Raw genomic sequence first — 20,154 nt, 5'->3', positions numbered from 1 at the left:
TTTCACACCTCACAACTAATTGTGGTTCGATCAAAGACTTCCTAAAACAAGAAGCTTTCCAGCTAAACTTTGTATGCATGAGGAAGCAGGAGGGACAAAACTAGTCTGGGTGGGGGAGGTTCATTTTCATCACAGACACAAAAACCCAGATATTACTCTTGATGTCTGAATACAGCCAAGGTCTCTTTGAGCTCCTACAAAAATCCTTTAGCAAGGATAAGGACACAATAAAAACATACAGTTTTGAATAAGGAGAGCTCTGCCACTGATTTACAGGGTGACCTGGCAGAAGCCATTGTCTTTTCAGCCTCAACTCTTCATCTGAACAGTAGCAGCCTATCTCTCTTTTTCATTCTGGGCACAAACACAAAGGGGATGGCAAAATGCTTTACATAATGAAATTGTAAGTAGGAGTATTTTCATAGTTTTGCTCCATTTGAGTAATAATGAGAGACTGAATGGATATAAAAAGATGTGCTGAAATTACTACAGTTCGTCACATGAACAGCCACAAATATAATTTGATCCTCAGAATCTTATACTTTCAAGAAATCATATTAGTCTGAACCTTCTCTGAATGTTGGCAAGAGTAACATTAGTCTCAGTATCCAAACTTTCTGGCATATATGCAATATTATTACATTTTTCACATTTTCTTTACAACTAATAAATGAAAGGCACTGGGTCATACTTCTAAAAGGAAGTATTAATTGGATGGGAAAACATACAATAAAGGAATTTTACTCTTCCATTCAATATGCCATTAATTTCCTGAGTGCTTTTGTATATTCTTACCTTGTATATTATAAGAAAGTAGTTCCAAAACAGAGTCCGCTCTTATGTGGTAGTTTGTTCTCAGGCTGTTTGTCTCTTTTGTGTTGTTAGCCAAGGAGTAGGAGGCCGACCAGTTGTAGAAATTGCTGTACACGTTGGAAGATATCTCAAAAGTGCCCAGCAAAGGGACGCGGACTGTGTAGGATTTGGGGATGGTAAATGGTGGAATCCTGTACTCTTGTGATGGCATGTTGATTGCCAGTGGCTGCATTACCAGCTGAGGTGTCGTTACAGTCTTGGGTACCCTCATGTCATAGGATGATCTGCCACCAAATGGCAGTGGGACAGTAATGGTCGTGCTCTCCTTGTTCCAAATGTATTTAAACTGCCCATCGCTGCAATACAAAAATTACCCATCAGTTCGTAAAGATGACGGAGTGTACTCTGCTCTAGCAATAGAAAACAGACAATGAGTGGTAGCTGCCTAGGAACCGCTGTGGCTAACGTGGCAATCCTAAGCATAGGCAAGTACATCCCACTGAACTCAATAACACTTGCGAGTCAACAAACATGGAATTGGATCCAAATTTTTGGCAATGACAGCAAGTTTGTGGGGCCACTTTTTCCTGCCTTCCCATTGCACCCCTTCCGAATATCTATAAATGAAGCAACAGCTTGCCCAAGAATGCCACAGAGGGCCATTTTTGATCATTTCTCTTTCTTACGGCAGCTCTTCATGCTGCATGATGCACTAATGAACTAAAATATTTATATCTCCCGTTTCCCCAAGGCTCAAGGCAGCTTCCTATACATGATTAAACATCTCCCCCCCTTGATAGAACCTAATAAAATGTCTGCAGTCTGCCCTCCATTAAAAGCTCTGGTGAAAGACATCTGGTATTGTTCTAGTGGGTTTTGCCTGTGCTTTGCCAAAGGCTTCGTGGGGATGCAGAGGGCTCCTGTGGGAAGGAAGATGCAACGAAAATTGCTTTTATGAACTTGATCTATTTGCAGAACCCTTGGATCCAGGCAATAGTTAGGATCGCTGTTGGGCTTATAGGCAGGGCTTTTTTTCAGCGGGAACGCAGTGGAATGGCGTTCCGGCACCTCTTGAAAATGGTCACATAGCTGGTGGCCCCTCCCCCTGATCTCCAGACAGAGCGGAGATCTGCCCTGCTGGAGATCTGTCTGGAGATCAAGGGGCAGGGCCACTGGCCATGTGACCATTTTCGCCGAGGGTGATTTAAACTTTAAAAAACTCCCCCCTTGTTCCAGCTGACCCAAAGTGATGTCGTTGTGAGGTCCTGAGTCCCACCACTGAGTTCCACCACCTCTTTTCCCAGAAAAAAAGCCCTGCTTATAGGGGTTTGCTTCGGTACTAAATGACCATGTGTATCAATGCATCCATTTTAAGAGCAATGTGCTGAATTTATTAGTGGTCACAACACCATTTGAGTTCGAGGCCCTAAAAAGCTTCTGTCAGTAATTATTAATATGCAGTCAAATGACTTCCCAGCTTTTATTTTACCTGTTCAAGAAAATTTCTTCAGGAATGGTGAGAAGGGGCAGATTCTGAAAATTTAGCTTCTTAAGTCCGTTTAATTTATCCTGCAGAGTTTGGGCATAAGGAACATTCCTGGATGCTTGTTGCAGCCAGGTATTGGTTGCCTGTAACATTAAAGAAGATGTTAAAATATCAAAAGTCTGTGGTCAGGAGACCAGCTGCCACTGAGTTTATATTCTTAATATAAGTACTTCACAGAGGCATCGTCTACATATCTGTTATCTCATGAACAAGAGGGGTATGAAGGGAATGTTTATGATCAATATATCTACTTACTACTATTAAGCCTGAAAAAATATGTCGGAGGGTCATATCTGAATAGTCTACTTTGTGATCCAATAGTTCATTGACACGCTTCTGCAAAGCCTTTGAATAATCCCCAAAGTCAACAGGTATGTTGGCTGACATTTTCTTCAGGGCAGCACTGGAGCCTGAATTCCACTGCACATCAACTTTTTCATCGTCTAAAACAATAATGATAAATGGCTCGAGGTTATTTCACACAGAGGGTTTGGGGAACCATTGTGTTCTTTATCTGAATTGCATTATTGGTACATCCTCAATGCCTAGTGTATAGTTGTTGTGGTGAATAAGAAACCTTCATTGCATTCTACAAATGTAGGTGACATCCAATTGATGGATGTTGAAGGGACCTAAGAGCAGAATGTGAGAAGTGAAATCCTGAACTTGTAACCCCACATTGGAAGCTCCTCTGCACAATACTACGACTTGTTGCTGATAAAGCTCCTTTATGATGAGAAATGACCCTACCGTATCTAAAGACAATTCTTTCTGAAATGGAGGAACCGTAAGCTGTGGCCGAAGAATCGATCTGAAGCATTATCCCATTAAATGAGTGTTGAAGCAATGCTTCCGTTCTAGCTTGAGTCAGCAGGCGAGGAATAGAGATCACGGCTCCCACCATTGACTCTCTTCCATCAGTGTATCTGCAAAAACAAAGACAATCGCAGCCATGATTGCTACTTGCTCACAGGGTGGGCAGGGTGTGGCTTGATAATGTAGTTTTAACATTCAAAATAGATGGGGCATAGTGAAATGGGTGACAAAAAGGTTAATTTGTTCATCACCTGATAAGAAATGGAGGGGCAGCTGCAACAGGTTCACAACAGGCTCTCCTAGCAGTGCCCCCACCCCCTACAATAATCTATAGTTTGGGATCAGGGCTCAATTAGACAATATACGTGCCATGAGTTGGGTTGGGGGTTGCCAGCCTGATTCATGTCATACATAACATTGGGGAAGTAACATTCCCAAACACTGTGGGGCTGGATTTGGTTCATAAGCATGGCATGGGGGGAGGAGGGGTGCTGTCGGTACACTGAGGGCCAAGCTACACATGACGAATGACACTTGAACGGCAAGTGGATTGAGTGGAGGGCAAGTGAACAGGGAGAAATACACTTGCCGTTCAAGTGTCATTCGTCATGTGTAGCTTGGCCCACAGAGCCCTACAGTGGGGCAAACAGAAGGTTTTGCAGTTGCTTTGGCTGAGGAAAAAGGCATGGAAGGGACAGCTGAAACCCTTTCTTCCCCTGCTTTGCATTCATTAGCCAATCTGGTTTTGCGATGCTTGGAAACGTTAGTTCCCCCATGTTCTATATGACAAAATTTGGACACCCCCCATCCTGACTCGTGTCAGACATATTGAGCCCTCTGTCTACTTTTGCTGCTCTGCTTCTGTGGAACAGCCTCCTGGAAGAAGCGAGGCAGGCAGCCTTCAAAAAGGACCAGGGCTTTTTTTCAGCTGGAACGCGGTGGAATGGAGTTCCGGAACCTCTTGAAAATGGTCATATGGCTGGAGGCCCCGCCCCCTGATCTCCAGACAGAGGGGAGTTTAGATTGCCCTCTGTGCCGCTGAGCGGCGTGGAGGGCAATCTAAACTCCCCTCTGTCTGGAGATCAGGGGGCGGGGCCACCAGCCATGAGACCATTTTCTCCGAGGGCAACCCACTGAGTTCTGCCACCTCTTTTCACAGAAAAAAAAGCCCTGAAAAGGACCATTCGGTGCTAATGGGTAATGTGCCAATGCACAGAGTACACTGCCAAGACCTAGTTGCTGAAGAACCTGATGGATTCCTGTAATTTCCATTCTGGTAGAAATCACATCTTCAGAATCCTAAAAGGGCAGTGCATGCCGCCTAAATTTTAATTTGGGTGGGCGGGGCATTTGACCAACTCTGTTTAAGACTACTTGATGTGTAAAATTGAGAAAAGATTGTGGCATTACCCTAGACGTCCTGTAAGAGTAACTTCAGGAATTTTCTTGTTGTTGATGTCTAAAATAAATGTGTACGCGTTCCTTTCCTGACTGGATTCATCAGTAAGTCTGAAGTTGGTACCAAAATCAATATTGAAACTGGGAACCTGGAAGTCACTGGTGAAAATCCTTCTGCCTCGGTTGTATCTGAAGGTCAGCGTGGCTTCACAATCTTTTATACCTGAAACATTCAGTGGTAAACAGTGGTTTACAGATGGCTACGTAAGGCAAGATGCAAGAATTAAATGAAAAGATTTGCTCCAAAACATCTAAATAAAATTAAGGGCTGGACCATGTCTACTAGTAGAGGGGCAGAGAAGACTTCCTCTGATGCAAAAGTCTTGAGTCAGAGCAAGGCTAAATCTACTGGTGAAAAGTGCTTCTGCTAGCAGAAAGCATTCATGGGATCTATCCCACAGCAAATTAGTTAAGTGATTCTTTGAATCCTGTCTCTAAATCTCAATTGTAACTTAACCTTGTTTCCAATGTGGCTTACACATGCATGTATATCACCTGATTTATTGACATGTGAGCTAATTCCATTGAAGAGCACTGAACACAAAGAAACTACTGGTGTTATCAAAATTCTGTAGTAGTAGCACATTCACACATGCTTGTCATCACTTGGGGATGCAATCATGAAAAGATGAAGGCCGTTTCCACATGCTGTTAAAGAGACGGTCTACTTACTGAAGGCTGGCGTTTTTTCCCACAGATTCCAGATGCCTCCGATTTCAAAGCAGAAGCAGGCCGTTTGTCTTGCGTCTAATCAGCGTCTTTTCTGAGACCAGGATTTCCCGCTTTTTCCTGTGCCGGGTCAAGGACGCTGATTAGACGCAAGACAAACAGCCTGCTTCTGCTTTGAAATCGGAGGCATCAGGAATCTGTGAAAAAAACCGCCAGCCTTCAGTAAGTAGACCGTCTCTTTAACAGCATGTGGAAACGGCCAAAATGCTGGGGCCAATCCTGCTGCTATCCTACCACTCTACTGAGCAAAAATTTGTAGACATCTTCCAGCCTAAGGAGCATTTTTCCAACTCAAGAGAATCTTCCTCCAGCGGAAGAGCTGCTTAAGTTGGGGGAAGACTCCTTCGGCTGGAGAAAACCTTCTTGGAGGAAAGTTGGATCTATTCCACTCGTTCAAATTGGCCTTCTAATTCTGATTTACCTTTTAAAATTTGTGTCCGAGTTGTCATAATGTCTGAATGTTCCAGTGATTTATATCCTGATCCTTTTAAAGAAGGTACTAAAAGGATATTGTTTCTATAAAGATCTTGCCAGTTAAAAACCTTGGACTCCCCCTCCCATATTACCTTTTAAAATTACCACAATAATTTTACAGCGCCTTACCTTCTGCTTGAGCAATGAATTTCAAGGTGTCAATCAAATCTTTTCCTTCTTTCTTTAATTCATAATTAGCACTTGCAGTATATTCTGTTACTTCCCCTGTTGGCAGTATTTCAATTTCATACCTAAAGGTGTCAAAATGGAAAGGTTATTGCAAGTAATGGTGAAATGCGATCATGGTTGTGAAAAGCCATTTACTTAACCGGACTGTGCTAGTTGCTCCTAATCCCAACACACTAACAGCTGGCTCTCCCAGGGAATCTGACCTCTGACCTCTGCGGGCTGGAACTTCATGTGACTTTACATTAGTAAAAGCATAACAAATGTTGCTAAATTAGCTAGTGTGTTCACATTGTAATGGTTTTTATAGTTGCAGAATTCCTCTTTTCTTGTTGCAGAATTTTGGTTACTTCAAAGAAGCAAGGAAGCTGTAACAGAAAGTAAGGACTCCATATGATCACATAGTCTCACTCACCTAGCTTCTCCAGTGAAAGGGAAGTAGGGTGCTGCTTCTGTGGTACTGGCATTGGAATATTCTATACTGGTACAGACAGCAAGACCAACAAAGGATGGACTGCATGACCTTCGGGACTCTCTGTTCTTCATCAAAGGGGGAATCACTTCAGTTCGGGTTGAGGTGACCAAATTCAAGACATTGCTGCAAAAGAAATGGGAGTGAATTATCTTTCCATGTTTAATCATCATTCGGATTAAGTAAAACAGTAGTTCTCTTCCTGCCCTCAAATAAGTGAAGATAAGCACATTATAACCTTGGCCGATTCCGCACAGCTTATCTGAAGCCGGAACGTTGCAGAACATGCCAGCAAAAATGCGAAAGATCGCGTTTTCTGACGTGAGTTTTGTGCGATGTCATGCAAAACTCGCACGAGAAAACGCGATCTTCCGCGGTTTTGCCAGCATGTTCCGCAATGTCCCGGCTTCAGGTAAGCCATGCGGAATCAGCCCTTGACTGAAACAGAAATTGAACTGGGCAAGTAAATGGGAATAGCTCTTCCTTCCTTCCAAAGAAAAAGTGCTGCAATCACTTGGCTATACCGCTCAAGGAATGCAAATTACCAACAATATACATCACAAAGTGGAGAACCCAAATTTAAGGATGGAGCAGATTTATCCTTGAGAATATCCTTGGGGGTGGGGTGGGGTGGGGTGGAAGAATTGTGAAGCAGCAGATAATGGCCACAGCAAAGCATGTCTGCGGCATCTGGTGTCACCAAGGTTGTGGAAACTGCTGCTCCGTTATCATTTGGTAGCACTATGTTTGTTACATTTTTATTCCATCTTCCCTCCAATGAGCTCAGGCTGTTGTACGCGATTGTCCCCTCCTGTATGTTATACTCACAACAATCTTGTGAGGAACATTAGGCTGTGAGAGAGTGTGTGACTGACCCAAGAATGCTCAAAGAGCTTTGTAGCTCAATGAGGATTTGAACCCAGATCTCTTGAGTCCTAATCCAACCTTTACACCATTCTGGATTTTCTGTCTGCATCTTCATGGCTGAAGATGCCTCAGGACTGCCTAAGGGCTGAAGCAGTGCACCAGGTCTTCAAAAAACAAAATGCAGTTTTTAAAAAAAATTTAGGAACATGAAAGGAGAAACCCATAGAACACATATAAGGAAACATTACCTGATGCTGAAGAGCTTTATGGGAGCCTTTAGAGGAGGAATGCTTAACTTCAGCTGCCCAGCTCTCACTGCAAGATTGGCTTCGATGCCGGACTCGTGGTATAGATTGGTGTTCATTTGAACACCATTCCTAGCAAACTCGGGGATGTTCACACCCATGTGATTTATAAACTCAATGGCTGCCGATGGCTTAGCAATGAGTTCCACTTGCATCTGCAGAATAGACACAAATCACATGGTTATTTCTCCTCAATATCGAATAATTCCATCCCATTCCTGGAGATGTACACATAGGCAGGAGATGTACACGTAGGCAGTGGTTTGTTAGGCAAAGTATATTGGCTTGTAGGCACCAGGCAGAAGTGACAGAGTGGAGCAGAAGACTTGCGGCTCATTTTCTAGCATTTTGTAGAGTCTCGTGTAACTTTGATACACAGAATAATAACAGACCTTTCCACAAATGGCTGGATGGCAGTGGAAAACGGCAATTAAAAAAAGTGGCCTGGGACACAAGATCATGATCTTTCAAAGTTCAAGTGAGTGCTCGGAGCAAAACTGCAGATGGCTCATTATACCCACCTAAAAGGCTAAATCAGCACTCCAAAACTCACACAGGGAACTACTGTACATGAGGGTGTCGCATTCACAACCTGTAGGCTCCTATCAGTTCTATGTGTTGAGCTGTCCCTTTGACAGAAATGAACAAGAAAGCTCTATTCCGAGCGACATGTGTATGATGGAGTTCCAAAACCCACAGTAAATCACTAGGGCACAGGTAGCAAGATTTTGTGCCCAGGTCTATAAGTACCGTAAATTGCATATGGCAGTCTGAACATGCTCTAACTCTGTAAATAATTAACCTATTAACCTATGGCATGTTTTACTTCTACTTTTACGTTTGTATATCTATATATTGCCTGCTCGTATATTTAATTCCATTTGAACTTTTAAACAGTTTTATGTTCTGCTTATGCTGGTCGCAGACCGTAACAATAAACTTGTGATCGTTGTGATCCACTAGGGCGTATTGTTAAGGTCCCTTAAATTTTGTATCTTTGTCCTCAGACTTACATTTCTGCTAACCAGTATAGAAGAACTTATATAGAAAAACAAACCCATGAGGATGTCCAAATGTACCCCTCTAGGAGCACACCTTTGGATCCAACTCTATGTACATAGGCACTAAAGTGATGGAGTACTTTATTGTAAATATGTTACTCTATTTTGATAAACAAATCAAGAAGGAAGCTTCAACCGCAGCGACAGCAGAAGAATCTGCTGCAGATCCTTCCACTGTCGCTGTGGCTGAAACTTCACCAACGCGGCCGCTTTCTCCAGAGCAGCTCCCCGGGAGCAGGCAGCCCGCAGGACGCCCTGGGAGAAAGTAGCAGCTGCCAGCCCCCAAATTAAGCCCTCTTGTGGCTCTTCAGGCAGCGATTCTAACAGAGAGGGGAAGGACCACTCGGACTTCACTTCCCAGGTAAACATGCGAGAAAAATCAAGTGTTCTCCATGTGAAGAAAGTCACTTGTAGCTTCGCTCTATTTTAACATGAGTCTGTTGCCCTAAGAAGCTGACCGTGTGGGATTTCCAGACCTGCAGATATTGGCATTATTATCAAGCTTATTGGCAAGGCTATCTGAAAACAACCAGGAAGGAGCCTGGCGTTGCTGCCAGCTGCATCCAGTCCATGCTTAAAGGTAAATAAAATAATTTGACTTTTTATTTTGCTTTTCCATGGAATTATTCTTTTAAGTTCACTTGACAGTTCACACCATTAATAGGGCATACGCGCAGTTATCTTCAAAATGAAAGTGATTCTGCCATCTTTAGCCTAGTCTAGTAACAGCTCTTATTTTCTGGTTTTATTGCAGAGTCCTTGCCTAATTTCCCAATAGAACTCTAGAAGGTTCCACCGTTTGACCAGTGCACATACAGACTAATATTTGAGGTTGTAGTACACAATTACTCAGTACCAGGGCTTTTTTCCTGGGAAAAGAGGTGGCGGAACTCAGTGGGTTGTCCTCAGAGAAAATGGTCACATGGCTGGTGGCCCCGCCCCCTGATCTCCAGACAGAGGGGAGTTTAGATTGCCCTCCGCGCTGCTTAGCGGCACGGAGGGCAATCTAAACTCCCCTCTGTCTGGAGATCAGGGGGCGGGGCCACCAGCCACGTGACCATTTTCAATAGGTTCCGGAACTCTGTTCCCCTGTGTTCCCCCTGAAAAAAAGCCCTGCTCAGTACCCATATTAGTGTGTCTTCTTGTACCACCATAGAAAATTCTACTGTAATGTGTAGTTTTGTATCCTTGGACTGACTCAGCAGTTGAAAGGCAGCTAAGACTCACATTTTTTTGAAGAATTTTCATTTCAAGTTTTGCTCCAGGGGTGGCAACTCCAGATAAAGCGAATTGTAGTTGTAATCCTGCGCCTGTTGGCAGCTCAAATTCATTGTCCATGAAGATGTAGTGGAGAAATAAATCTCTCCCTGTCCCCTTTGAGATGGCTTGGGCAATCTGTGAGCAAACAGATATGGAATTACTTCAGGGTTACTTTGGCATCCTGCACTTCCCCTGAGCAACTCAAAGAGAGGTTTTTAGGCTCTCGCAGACCTGTTGTATTTGCCTGAGTGGATGACGACGACAATAACAGCAACAACAACATTTGATTTATATACCGCCCTTCAGGACAACTTAACACTCACTCAGAGCAGTTTATAAAGTATGTTATTATTATCCCCACAACAAAACACCCTGTGAGGTTGATGGGGCTGAGAGAGCTGTGACTGACCCAAGGTCACCCAGCTAGCTTCAAGTGGAGGAGTGGGGAATCAAACCTGGCTCTCCAGATTAGAGTCCTGCTGCTCTTAACCACTACACCAAACTAGACAGTGGCTGAAATCTTTAAAAACAAATGTAAATGAATCAGATAGATAAAGGAGTTACTTTCAAATGTCGGATGTAATTATAGAGTCTGGTTTTCCAGTTAGGATAACAGTTTCACATACACTCGCTCTGCCTAAGCGTTTATTTTGTGCCAGGCTTGTACACTACAGGATACAAGTGAGGATGAGTGCAGAGCTCAAATAGGAAAACACCCGCATTTCAAATTGTCCAGAGTCCAGACTTTTAATATTAATCCTAAAACTTCAAGATAAAAATACATGTTTTACAATCTTCTCCATCATCCTAATTAGCTCTGATCATCTTAACCGGTCATTTACATTGGTAAACTGGGCATTGATTTGTCTTTTAAATGACAGCAATTGCAATTATGAGGTAAAGAAGATGTGATCCAGGAGATCTCTGACTGATTAAAAGGTTAAAAGGGGTCAATGGGTGTATCTGGGAGAGGACCACAACCGTTTGGGGTGGGATTTTTTTTTTTTAATTTTAACCTATCCTTGTGCAATTTTTCTGCTCTGAATTGTCCACCTTCTCTCTGACACTGCTATTTGCCCCACAGAGGAAAACATACAGGTGCCTTACCAATACCTGTAGTTTTTTTTTTGTCTTCTTGGACAAATAATTGACTTTTAGGGGCAATTTTTTGGGGGGAAATGGCATGAGGTGAAAAGTTAGCACCATAAATCATTTTAAATTTTTCCCTCCCTTCACTGGGGCTGATCTTAGCCTTCAGAAAACCGTGGGAGATCCTAATCACAAACCTTCCAGGTAACATCTCGTTTGGTCCTAGTTCAAATGTCAGAGTACCATGCCTAGTCAAGGAGAGAGAACTGTGAAGGACAAAATACGGCACAAAAGATGTCCATAAACCTACCTTTTCAGGAATGCTCTGCAAAGTTTTAAAGCTTTTCAGGACCAGATTTCCCAAGAGCTTAAAATCACTGAGTTTCAGGTAGCCGACCTCTTCTTCAAAAATTCTGAGGAAGGCTGTCGCTTCAGGAGTTTCTCTGGTAGCCATATCTTTGATGAGTTTCTCAAAATTAAGCACAATTTCTTTCATGACATCCTGGGAATGTATAAGAAACGCAGGGTGGGTGGATGTAATCATTGTAATGAATCTGTTCTCTAGGAAACCTGTGCATACCTACACGGAATCTTGCCTCAGGAAGTCATCTCTGCCAACTATGTCCTCAAGAGGGTAAAATGGCCTCTGCTGACTTTGGTCAAGAATCCCATTTATGAAGCTTCTTGTGTTATGTACCTGGCTTGGTATTCTGTAAGCACGCTAAAGTGACCAGGGGAGCTGCAGTTTCAGTGTTTGTGTGTAGCTTCATGTGGTGCATCAGGTACAGGCTGTGGGAGTCTGAAGCAAGAAGACACATCTCTAGACATTTTGTTATGTGGGTACTTATGCTGTCTGGGGTCCATCTCTTGATGTCTGCCTCTCTGTACAGTCTACATCCCCCATATTAGGGTTACCAGCTAACCGGAAAACAGAGCATGCAGGCCTGCCCTATGCCTTCAACCATTTTGGTGTGCAGGAATTAGCAAGTGAAGATTTTTTTAAAGCACGATGATAAACTAAAGTAATCAGATTAATACTTTTCCACTCTCAAGGGCTTTCCACACCTTTTTTTTGACACAGCATAACTGCATTGGGTTTCCCCCTCCCTTACTTTTGCTTGCTGGTTGGTGTTCTCCTGTTTTTTTTCCTTCAAGTTTTCCCTGCATTTTTTTCAAAAAACATTTGAAGATGGCTGTTGTGGGTTTTCCGGGCTGTATTGCCGTGGTCTTGGCATTGTAGTTCCTGACGTTTCGCCAGCAGCTGTGGCTGGCATCTTCAGAGGTGTAGCACCAAAAGAGAGATATCTGTCTTTTGGTGCTACACCTCTGAAGATGCCAGCCACAGCTGCTGGCGAAACGTCAGGAACTACAATGCCAAGACCACGGCAATACAGCCCGGAAAACCCACAACAGCCATCGTTCTCCGGCCGTGAAAGCCTTCGACAATACAACCTTTGAAGAGTTCTGAAAAAGCATGGTGAGAATTCAAAAAGAAAATATAAAACAAAAATGGGAGAGCAGCAACGAGCAAATTATACTGTCTGTAAGGCAGGTGAAAACCTGGGGCAGATAAGAGGCTGAGCTGCATCAAAACCTGGTGAGGAAAAGCCCCAAGATTTGCCGGTCCTTTGCGTAAATTGCCCTGCTCTTACTGTAAGACAAAGAATTTAGAATATTAGACATTAAGATCTGCTAAAGATTCATCTAGTCCACTAATCTGCCTTGGGATAAAGTCCCTCAACAAAGCAAGATGCCAATAATCGTCCTCTGTTGTTTCTCCTGTGTTAGCATTCTATGTTACAACACAGACTTAAAAGTAATTAGGAAGATTTAGTGTGGAAAGGACTAGGAGAACCTTGTGAGCAAAATATGCCACAGGATGTGGAACTGCAGCACATGACAGGGAATCAAGTAAAATCACCTCTTCCTCCCTCTTATGTCTGCAGCTCGTGTCAGCAGAAAAGGGAAAAAAGAGGTCACGTTTTGTATTATTTTATTTACAAAAGTTATATCCTGCCTTTCTGCCCAAACAGGGCCATCAAAGAAGCTATCAAACGCAATACATTATAAAACACATCATAAAAACAGTTAAAGCGAAAAACAAAACACGTCTTCAAAAACCCAGCAATAGGGCAGGGAGGAGAGGTATTTGGGAGAATATGAAACGAAACAAAAACGTCTTCAACCCATTGGTAGAAGACATTGATGGAATGGAATAGATGACTATTCCCAGAGATGGAGTTCCACAGTTTTGGTCCCACAACCAAGAAGGCCCTCTTGGGTTCCTACTTGCCTAAACTCATAAGATGGGGGCACCTGAATTAGGACTTCAGAAGATGATTGTAGATGTTCCTCGATTCCTCGTTGACTTTGCAGGCACTCCCTTCCTAAGGTATATTTTGTTTATGGGTGTCTCCCATCTTTAAGAGAGTTTGGGGACAAATAGCAAACAACTTAGGGAAAGATCCACTCTGCCAACATCTCCTCCAAACTCTTCTGATAGATCAAACCACGTAGGTGTGTACTAATATGCATAACAAACTAGGTTGATATTTCTACATTGGATCTGATCTCCGAGTCTAAAAATCTGCAGAAAACGTAAAAACAAAACAAATCCCCAAATACTGATAGTGTACCTTATCCCGTTTTCCATCTTTGGGGTATTCAAAATAGTCAAAGAGTGCCTTGGAAACGTCCTCTGGCACTTGGCCGTCGACCCAGTACAAAGCTTTGCTGGCGCTGTCAGGGAAAAACCCTTTCGGTCCAAATAGGGCTTCTAGTGTTGGCTCAAAGTTTTTTCCATCCAAGCCAATCTGAGCAAATAAGAATCAAACAAATAAACGCACAAGTCAGGTAGTTTTTCCACTTGGAGGTCCCAAGGACCCTCCCTGGGAGCCCAGTGACACCTGGTGTGGGCTTTCGGGGACCACAGTTCTCTTTGTCAGATGCAACTGGCAGGGAGAGCTGTGGTTACCGAAGGCTTATACTACATAGGAATTGGACACCTTCACTGCTACAAACTGACTGCACACCAAAAGGAGATGTTTACATTTCCAAGCAAAGGAATGTTTTGATTGCCTCTATGCTAATTGCATTCTGCCTTCTTGTGATTTATGACCCCTCCCTTTTCTCTCTCTTTCCCCCTCCTCTTCTGTATCTGCCCAGTTTTGATCAGGCATCTGATGAAGAGAACTTGATTCTCGAAAGCTTATGCTATAATAAAATTGGTTAGTCTTAAAGGTGCTACTGGACTCTTTTTGATTTTGCTACTACAGACTAACACGGCTAACTCCTCTGGATCTATGACTCTGGAGAAAGGTTATCTGCTTCACCTAGAAAGCATTCCTGTCCTTATGAATTCTATTTTGCTGTCTCTGGCACAAGTGCAACAGGGAATATGCCCCGTACTGTGCCGCCTACTAGGCCAATGATCCTTAAGCTTCATCTTTGAACTGGGTTCTCCTTTTACTTTTTGAGACCCAGTACCATAGTGCCACAACCCAGAGCTCAGCTTGAGCCTTATGCCACTTGCATGGGCCCAAGTTCAGGAGGCATTGGGTATAAGCTGCACTCAGTTACCAGGAGCGTGAATTTGGGTGATATGTGGTTAAGCTGTGCCCATTATCTCCTGCACTGCCAATGGCTGGAGGTGGGTCAAGACTGAGATTGAATAGGGCTGTAGGACAAAGGAGAGCAGGAAGAGGAGTGAATATGATAGCATTGCCCTTTCTTCCCACAGGGGCACAGCCTCTTCTCCCAGGTTAGGAATTTGAACTTTGTGACCCCCTTGTGAAAGAGTTGGGATCCACTTTTGGGTCCTGATTCCCTTTGAGAACCAGTGACCCAGACACAAGTGCACATTTTAAACATGATTTGGAATGGCACTGAAACGGGGTTTTTTTTTGAAGGGGTGGATGGGATTCCTTGGAAACTTATGAATAATAATAGACAAACTTCCTTGAAAGATGGTTTTCCCAAGACTTCCAGTGTTCCACTTATTGTCTATAAGATCAACAGTTGGCCATACCTCAGCATTCTCTAAGAACGACAAGGTTGGGAAGCCCGTCCCGCAACGCTATGAATATTCTGCAGAAAATGCAGAACAGAACTGTTCAGGAGGGCATTCTTATAAAGGGAACATCATCATAGTTTTAATATGGTGGAAAATTTTCTGAATAGGTTTTATTATTTTTATGGCATTATAGATTTTAATTTTTTTTTATAATCTGCCTTGTGTCTCTGTGAGAAAGATGGAATATAAATCAAGTAAGTAAATAAATCACTAAATGTTGTGGACACAAATAGTACAGTAAAAAAAGAAGCAAGAAGCAATTACCTCAAAAATATCCACAGGCCTAAGTCCATACAATTGCAGAGTTGTTTTTAGCATAGATTCCTTAGGAACATAGTTATTAGAATCAAACAGCAGATTCCCTTCCAATGTTGCTGAAATTGGATCTAACCCTGGCATCGAAAGTGTTTTGGAAACCTGGTAATTTTGTGAAAATCTTTGGAAGTCCTTCGCTGTTGGAACCTGGGCTCCTTTAAGAGCATGCTGCACTTTGTCTTTTAGCCTTAGGGGGGGGGGATAAAAATTAGTTATAGATAATAATAAAATTAATGAAATAATAATAATAATTGATAATAATATAACATTGTGTTTATATATTGCCCTTCTAGAAAGATCAGTGCCCACTCAGAGTGGTGAACATAGTCAGTGTTATGATTATTCCCACAATGCAGCTGGGGAGCTGGGGCTGAGAGGAGTGGCTTACCCAAGGCCACCTACTGAACTCATGGCAGTAGTGGGATTTGAACCAGCAGACTGCTGATTTGCAACCCAGCCACTTAACCACTATGCTACAGTAGCATTAACAGAAATGCTGGACATTGTTTAGATAGATTTCAACTGCGGTACATTTTTACTTGCCCTGTCCTGGATAGCCCAGGCAACCCTGATCTCATCAGATCTCAGAAGCTAAGCAGGGTTGGCCTTGGTTAGTAATTGGGTGGGAGACCTTCAACGAAGACCACGGTTGCAGATGTGATGACAAACCACCTCTGTTGGTCTCTTGCCATGAAAACCACACTAGGGGTTGCCATGTCAGCTATGACTTGATGGTACTCTCTACTATCACATCTTTATTATCACATCTTTACTTTGGCATACTTTACTGAAAGCCAAAGAGACAACTGGGGAATACACAGATGCATTAAGATCTCCTCTGTGTTCTTGAACCTGCAGATATAGTTTGCACAAATAATAACATGACAAAACACTTTTCAAACTCTGCCCAGTTTGGTGCTGGGAACTGTATATGAAAAACATATAGAGGAAAAAATGCATGGGCTTTTCTAGTAAGTGCACCCCTAGGAATCCTAGTTTAGGCCAACAGTGGATAAGCAACACCCGAAAGACCAAACTGAAAACTTATCTGGATTAGGTGTTCCCCCTCTTATTTGTTTCTCCCATTTAACAGATTATCCCTTAATTAAATGCAAGGATATTCCAGATATAATATAGATTGTGTAGAAGCTTCTATGGTGCAAGAAGGAAAATATGCCAGATGTACTCTTAATATGTACATCCCCTAACCTATTGATGATATCATGGCTAGCGTGTGCATTCGGTTGGGTAGGCATCACCCCTTCCCATATATAGCTTGATAAAAGATTGTCTGGCCATCAAATTGCAGGACTAAATGGATATATAATGGATTCTTGTTGTAATAAGAATCATTCAGGGATCTATTATTCAATGGTCAAGATTTCAACTGGAACTAAAACTGTGAAGATTCAAATAAGCTTTCACTTACGATTCAATGCCAAATTCTTCAGAATCCAAGATGTTGGCAATGTGTGATGCTACAAAGCTTTTTACTTGTTCATTTTTGTCCTTTGTAAGAGCTCTAACAACCTTGGAAATGTCCATTTGGGAAGGGTTTCTCATCAGCATGAGATAAGCTGTCAGACGTTCATCAGCTGGATTGGAAGCCTCCTGGAAAATTCCAACAAGCGTCCCTTGGTCCTGTAACAGCATGAAAATGGGAACATTAGAGTACAGAAATGTCCTCTATTAGGGGCTTCATTACTATGTTATGGGACATTTTCAGCTTAGCTCTTAATTCATTAAGCCTTAAATTTATTCTGATAAGAAATGATACTTTCTGACAGACCAGGAGGGCACCTTTTGATTGAATAGGATTGTAGGCTACTGCAATGACTAATGCAGGCATCACCTTACATATATGGCATTGTCTTGTACCATTGTAATCCTGCATGATTGACAGTACATCTTGCCTTACACAATGTGTTGTTTGCATTTCTCATTCTGTAACCCTAATCCTATTATATTTTCAATTGGTTGTTTTATGCTGTTTGCATTGTTTATAGGCCGTTTTCACACATCTTTATCCTCGCGCAAAATGGTGCAAAACTCACAGAACAACAGCGTCTTCACGGAACGATTTCTGACATCACCCCGTCATGATTCTGTTTCGTGGTGCGATGTCGCGCCATGAAGACGCCGTCGTTCCGTGAGTTTTGTGTGATTTTACGCAAGGGTAAAGACATGTGAAAACAGCCATATTCTGCAATCTGCCTTCAGTGAGAAAAGTAAGCTGTAAATAAAGCAAATCAATACATTTGAGCTAGATTTTTCTTGTGAATAAAAACTCATTCCCTGGACTAATGGCCTTTCTATTTACATCAAATAAACAGTGCACTCCAAAGCAGAGTCATATGCTTCTAAACCCATTGACTTCAATGGATTTAAAAAGGTGGTAATTCTATTTAGGATTACATTGCCAATCTCAGTCTTTCCCCAAGGAGCTCATGGTAGGATATATGGTTTTCTACTTCACATTTTGTCCTCACAACAAAGCTGAGTTAGGTTAGGCTGAAAATGATTATTTCATGGTCACACCAATACACTTTATGGCTGAAGGTGATTTGGACCCATGCCTTTTTTTCTCTTTCGGACACTCTACTCATGATCCCACACTGGCTCTTGAGGGCATTTTATTCAGGGTGGGATTCCTGTTAGATGCTTGTAATATCAATTCATGATAGATTCATCCCCAATGTTCAATTTAAAAAAATCTAAAAATTAGAAGCGATTGATTCCAGCTTAAACAAGGAATGCTCAGTTATGGATACTGAAAAATAAAATGGAGGTGGTTTGAAGCACAATCAATGAAAAAATATTTATTTATTTGAATTTACTATACGTATAGCCCATCTTTCTCACTTACAGCTAAGCTACAAGAGATGAATTACCAGAGAACAAACATGTGAAGGGAGTCACAAAGTTAGCCAGGAAGCTGATTTTTAAAAGAGATTGGAAGGGCTTGTCAATTTCCCCTCTCTACAGAGCAGGGGAGATAGCTGCTCAGAGGGTTTGTTAATTTCCTCTTTGCCTCCTAGAAAGGGAGGTGAAACAGACAGAGCCTTCAGAAGGCAAAGAGGAAATTAACAAACCCTCTGAACAGCTATCTCCCCTGGCTCTGTAGAGAGGGAAAATTGACAAAGCCTTCCGATCTCTTTTAAAACTCGGCTTCCAGGCTAACACTGCAACCCCCTTCACATGCTCATCCTCATGTAATTCACCTCTTGTAGCTTAGCTCTTAGACTCCCAGCAGAATACAAACTGTAAAATAATGCCATCAAAAAGTATGAGACAGTTAATAAATAACGCAGTAGGATTCGGATTACAAAAATTAGAAACAATGTACCAAAAATTTCAGATATATGTCATAAACTATGCCAAAGTAGAAAACAATGCAGTAAGAGCAAGATAATTCATGCAATAAACACTGGAATAGTTTAAAATCCTCAAATGAGACCCATGTAATATAGTAGATAAACGGTCAGACTAGGATCCGGGAGGCCCAGGTTTGGATCCTCCCTCTACTATGGAAGCTCACCAGGTAATCTTGGGCCAGTTACACTGTCTCAGCCCAACCTACTTCACAAGGCTGTTATGAGGATAAAGCGAAGGAGAGGAAAATGATGTAAGCTGCCTCTGGGTCCCCATTGGGAAGAAAAGGTGGGGTAAAAATAAAGCAAATAAAATAAAAGAATAAGTGCTGTCTGGAACCATTCCATGACATTACAGCTCTATTTCCCTTTATAAGGAATTTTAAAAACCACAGGACTTTCTGTTTACCTCATCAGTGATGGTCATTTTCCTCAGTGCCTGGATGGCTGCTTTCTGGACTGCAGATGATGCAGCGTTATTTCCCATACATGATCTTAGAGAATGTTTCACCTCAGGTTTGGCGACTTCTATGACTTGTCCCATATTGCCGATGGCCTGTGAACCGCATATGAACGTTAAAACTTTATTTTTGTCCGGTCATAGAATAATAACAGGTAACCAAGAGATAGGGCACCAATTAAAAAAAAAAATACCCTCAAAGTCAGGTACGTGAGTTCATCATTGCCGTGACATTTGTCGCCAATCAGTGACGTCATAAAATTTGCAACATCATTTATTTCCTCTGTTATAATCCGATTCTCATCGTAGAACCTGGAAGACAGAAGGACTGAATGAAGGATCCTCGAAAGCTGCAATGATCTCTTAAAGCAAGCAATAGGCAACCAGCCGCAATGAGGGCTGCATCTGGTTTGCAAAGCCACTACATCCGGCTCCTGATAATACCCTCAAAATTTAATCAAGATGACTCACAGATTCAGTCATAAGGGGAACTGGTTTAAAAAACTGCTTTGGATCCAGTTTCTATACTTTTAACATTTCCATCTCTTCCATGGGTTTTGTGTGTCATGTCATGATTATGCTCAAGCATGTGTGCACTGTAACTGTGAAATCTTTATTGCAAGGTGGTTTCGATTGTATTGTTAAGCCTTGCCACACATGAATGATTGAACGGAGAGGCAGAATATACTTTAGGCTCCCAAACCATTTTCAGGAGAATAGGTACAGTTAGAAAATAAAGGCAGCTACTTCTGACTTTGGGAGTTTATTACAATCCTTAACAAAAATGACTTCCTCTCCACTAAGAGGAAAGAAATTATAACATCCTACTACTATCTAAACTTTCAGCTGATGGAAGGATT

General features: G+C 42.2%; 1 protein-coding gene across 1 annotated transcript in view; it reads right to left on the bottom strand.

The window, feature by feature from the left end:
• Window positions 1-20,154, bottom strand: part of APOB (apolipoprotein B) — a 50,888-nt gene that overhangs the window by 15,580 nt on the left and 15,154 nt on the right. The window contains exons 11-25 of the mRNA XM_054970013.1: window positions 19,489-19,606; window positions 19,244-19,390; window positions 16,893-17,104; window positions 15,413-15,650; window positions 13,713-13,889; window positions 11,387-11,578; window positions 9,955-10,122; window positions 7,610-7,821; window positions 6,438-6,620; window positions 5,966-6,087; window positions 4,586-4,796; window positions 3,110-3,285; window positions 2,615-2,802; window positions 2,303-2,442; window positions 796-1,169 (exon numbers count right to left, since the gene is read on the bottom strand). Of these exons, the coding sequence (XP_054825988.1) occupies window positions 796-1,169; window positions 2,303-2,442; window positions 2,615-2,802; window positions 3,110-3,285; window positions 4,586-4,796; window positions 5,966-6,087; window positions 6,438-6,620; window positions 7,610-7,821; window positions 9,955-10,122; window positions 11,387-11,578; window positions 13,713-13,889; window positions 15,413-15,650; window positions 16,893-17,104; window positions 19,244-19,390; window positions 19,489-19,606 (2,858 nt within the window). The remainder of the gene's footprint in view (window positions 1-795; window positions 1,170-2,302; window positions 2,443-2,614; window positions 2,803-3,109; window positions 3,286-4,585; window positions 4,797-5,965; window positions 6,088-6,437; window positions 6,621-7,609; window positions 7,822-9,954; window positions 10,123-11,386; window positions 11,579-13,712; window positions 13,890-15,412; window positions 15,651-16,892; window positions 17,105-19,243; window positions 19,391-19,488; window positions 19,607-20,154) is intronic.

This window comes from Eublepharis macularius, chromosome 1 (assembly GCF_028583425.1).
Source record: "Eublepharis macularius isolate TG4126 chromosome 1, MPM_Emac_v1.0, whole genome shotgun sequence".
Classification (NCBI taxonomy): domain Eukaryota; kingdom Metazoa; phylum Chordata; class Lepidosauria; order Squamata; family Eublepharidae; genus Eublepharis; species Eublepharis macularius.
The sequence above is the reverse complement of the archived record's forward strand: the minus strand, read 5'-3'. Positions and strand labels throughout refer to the sequence as shown.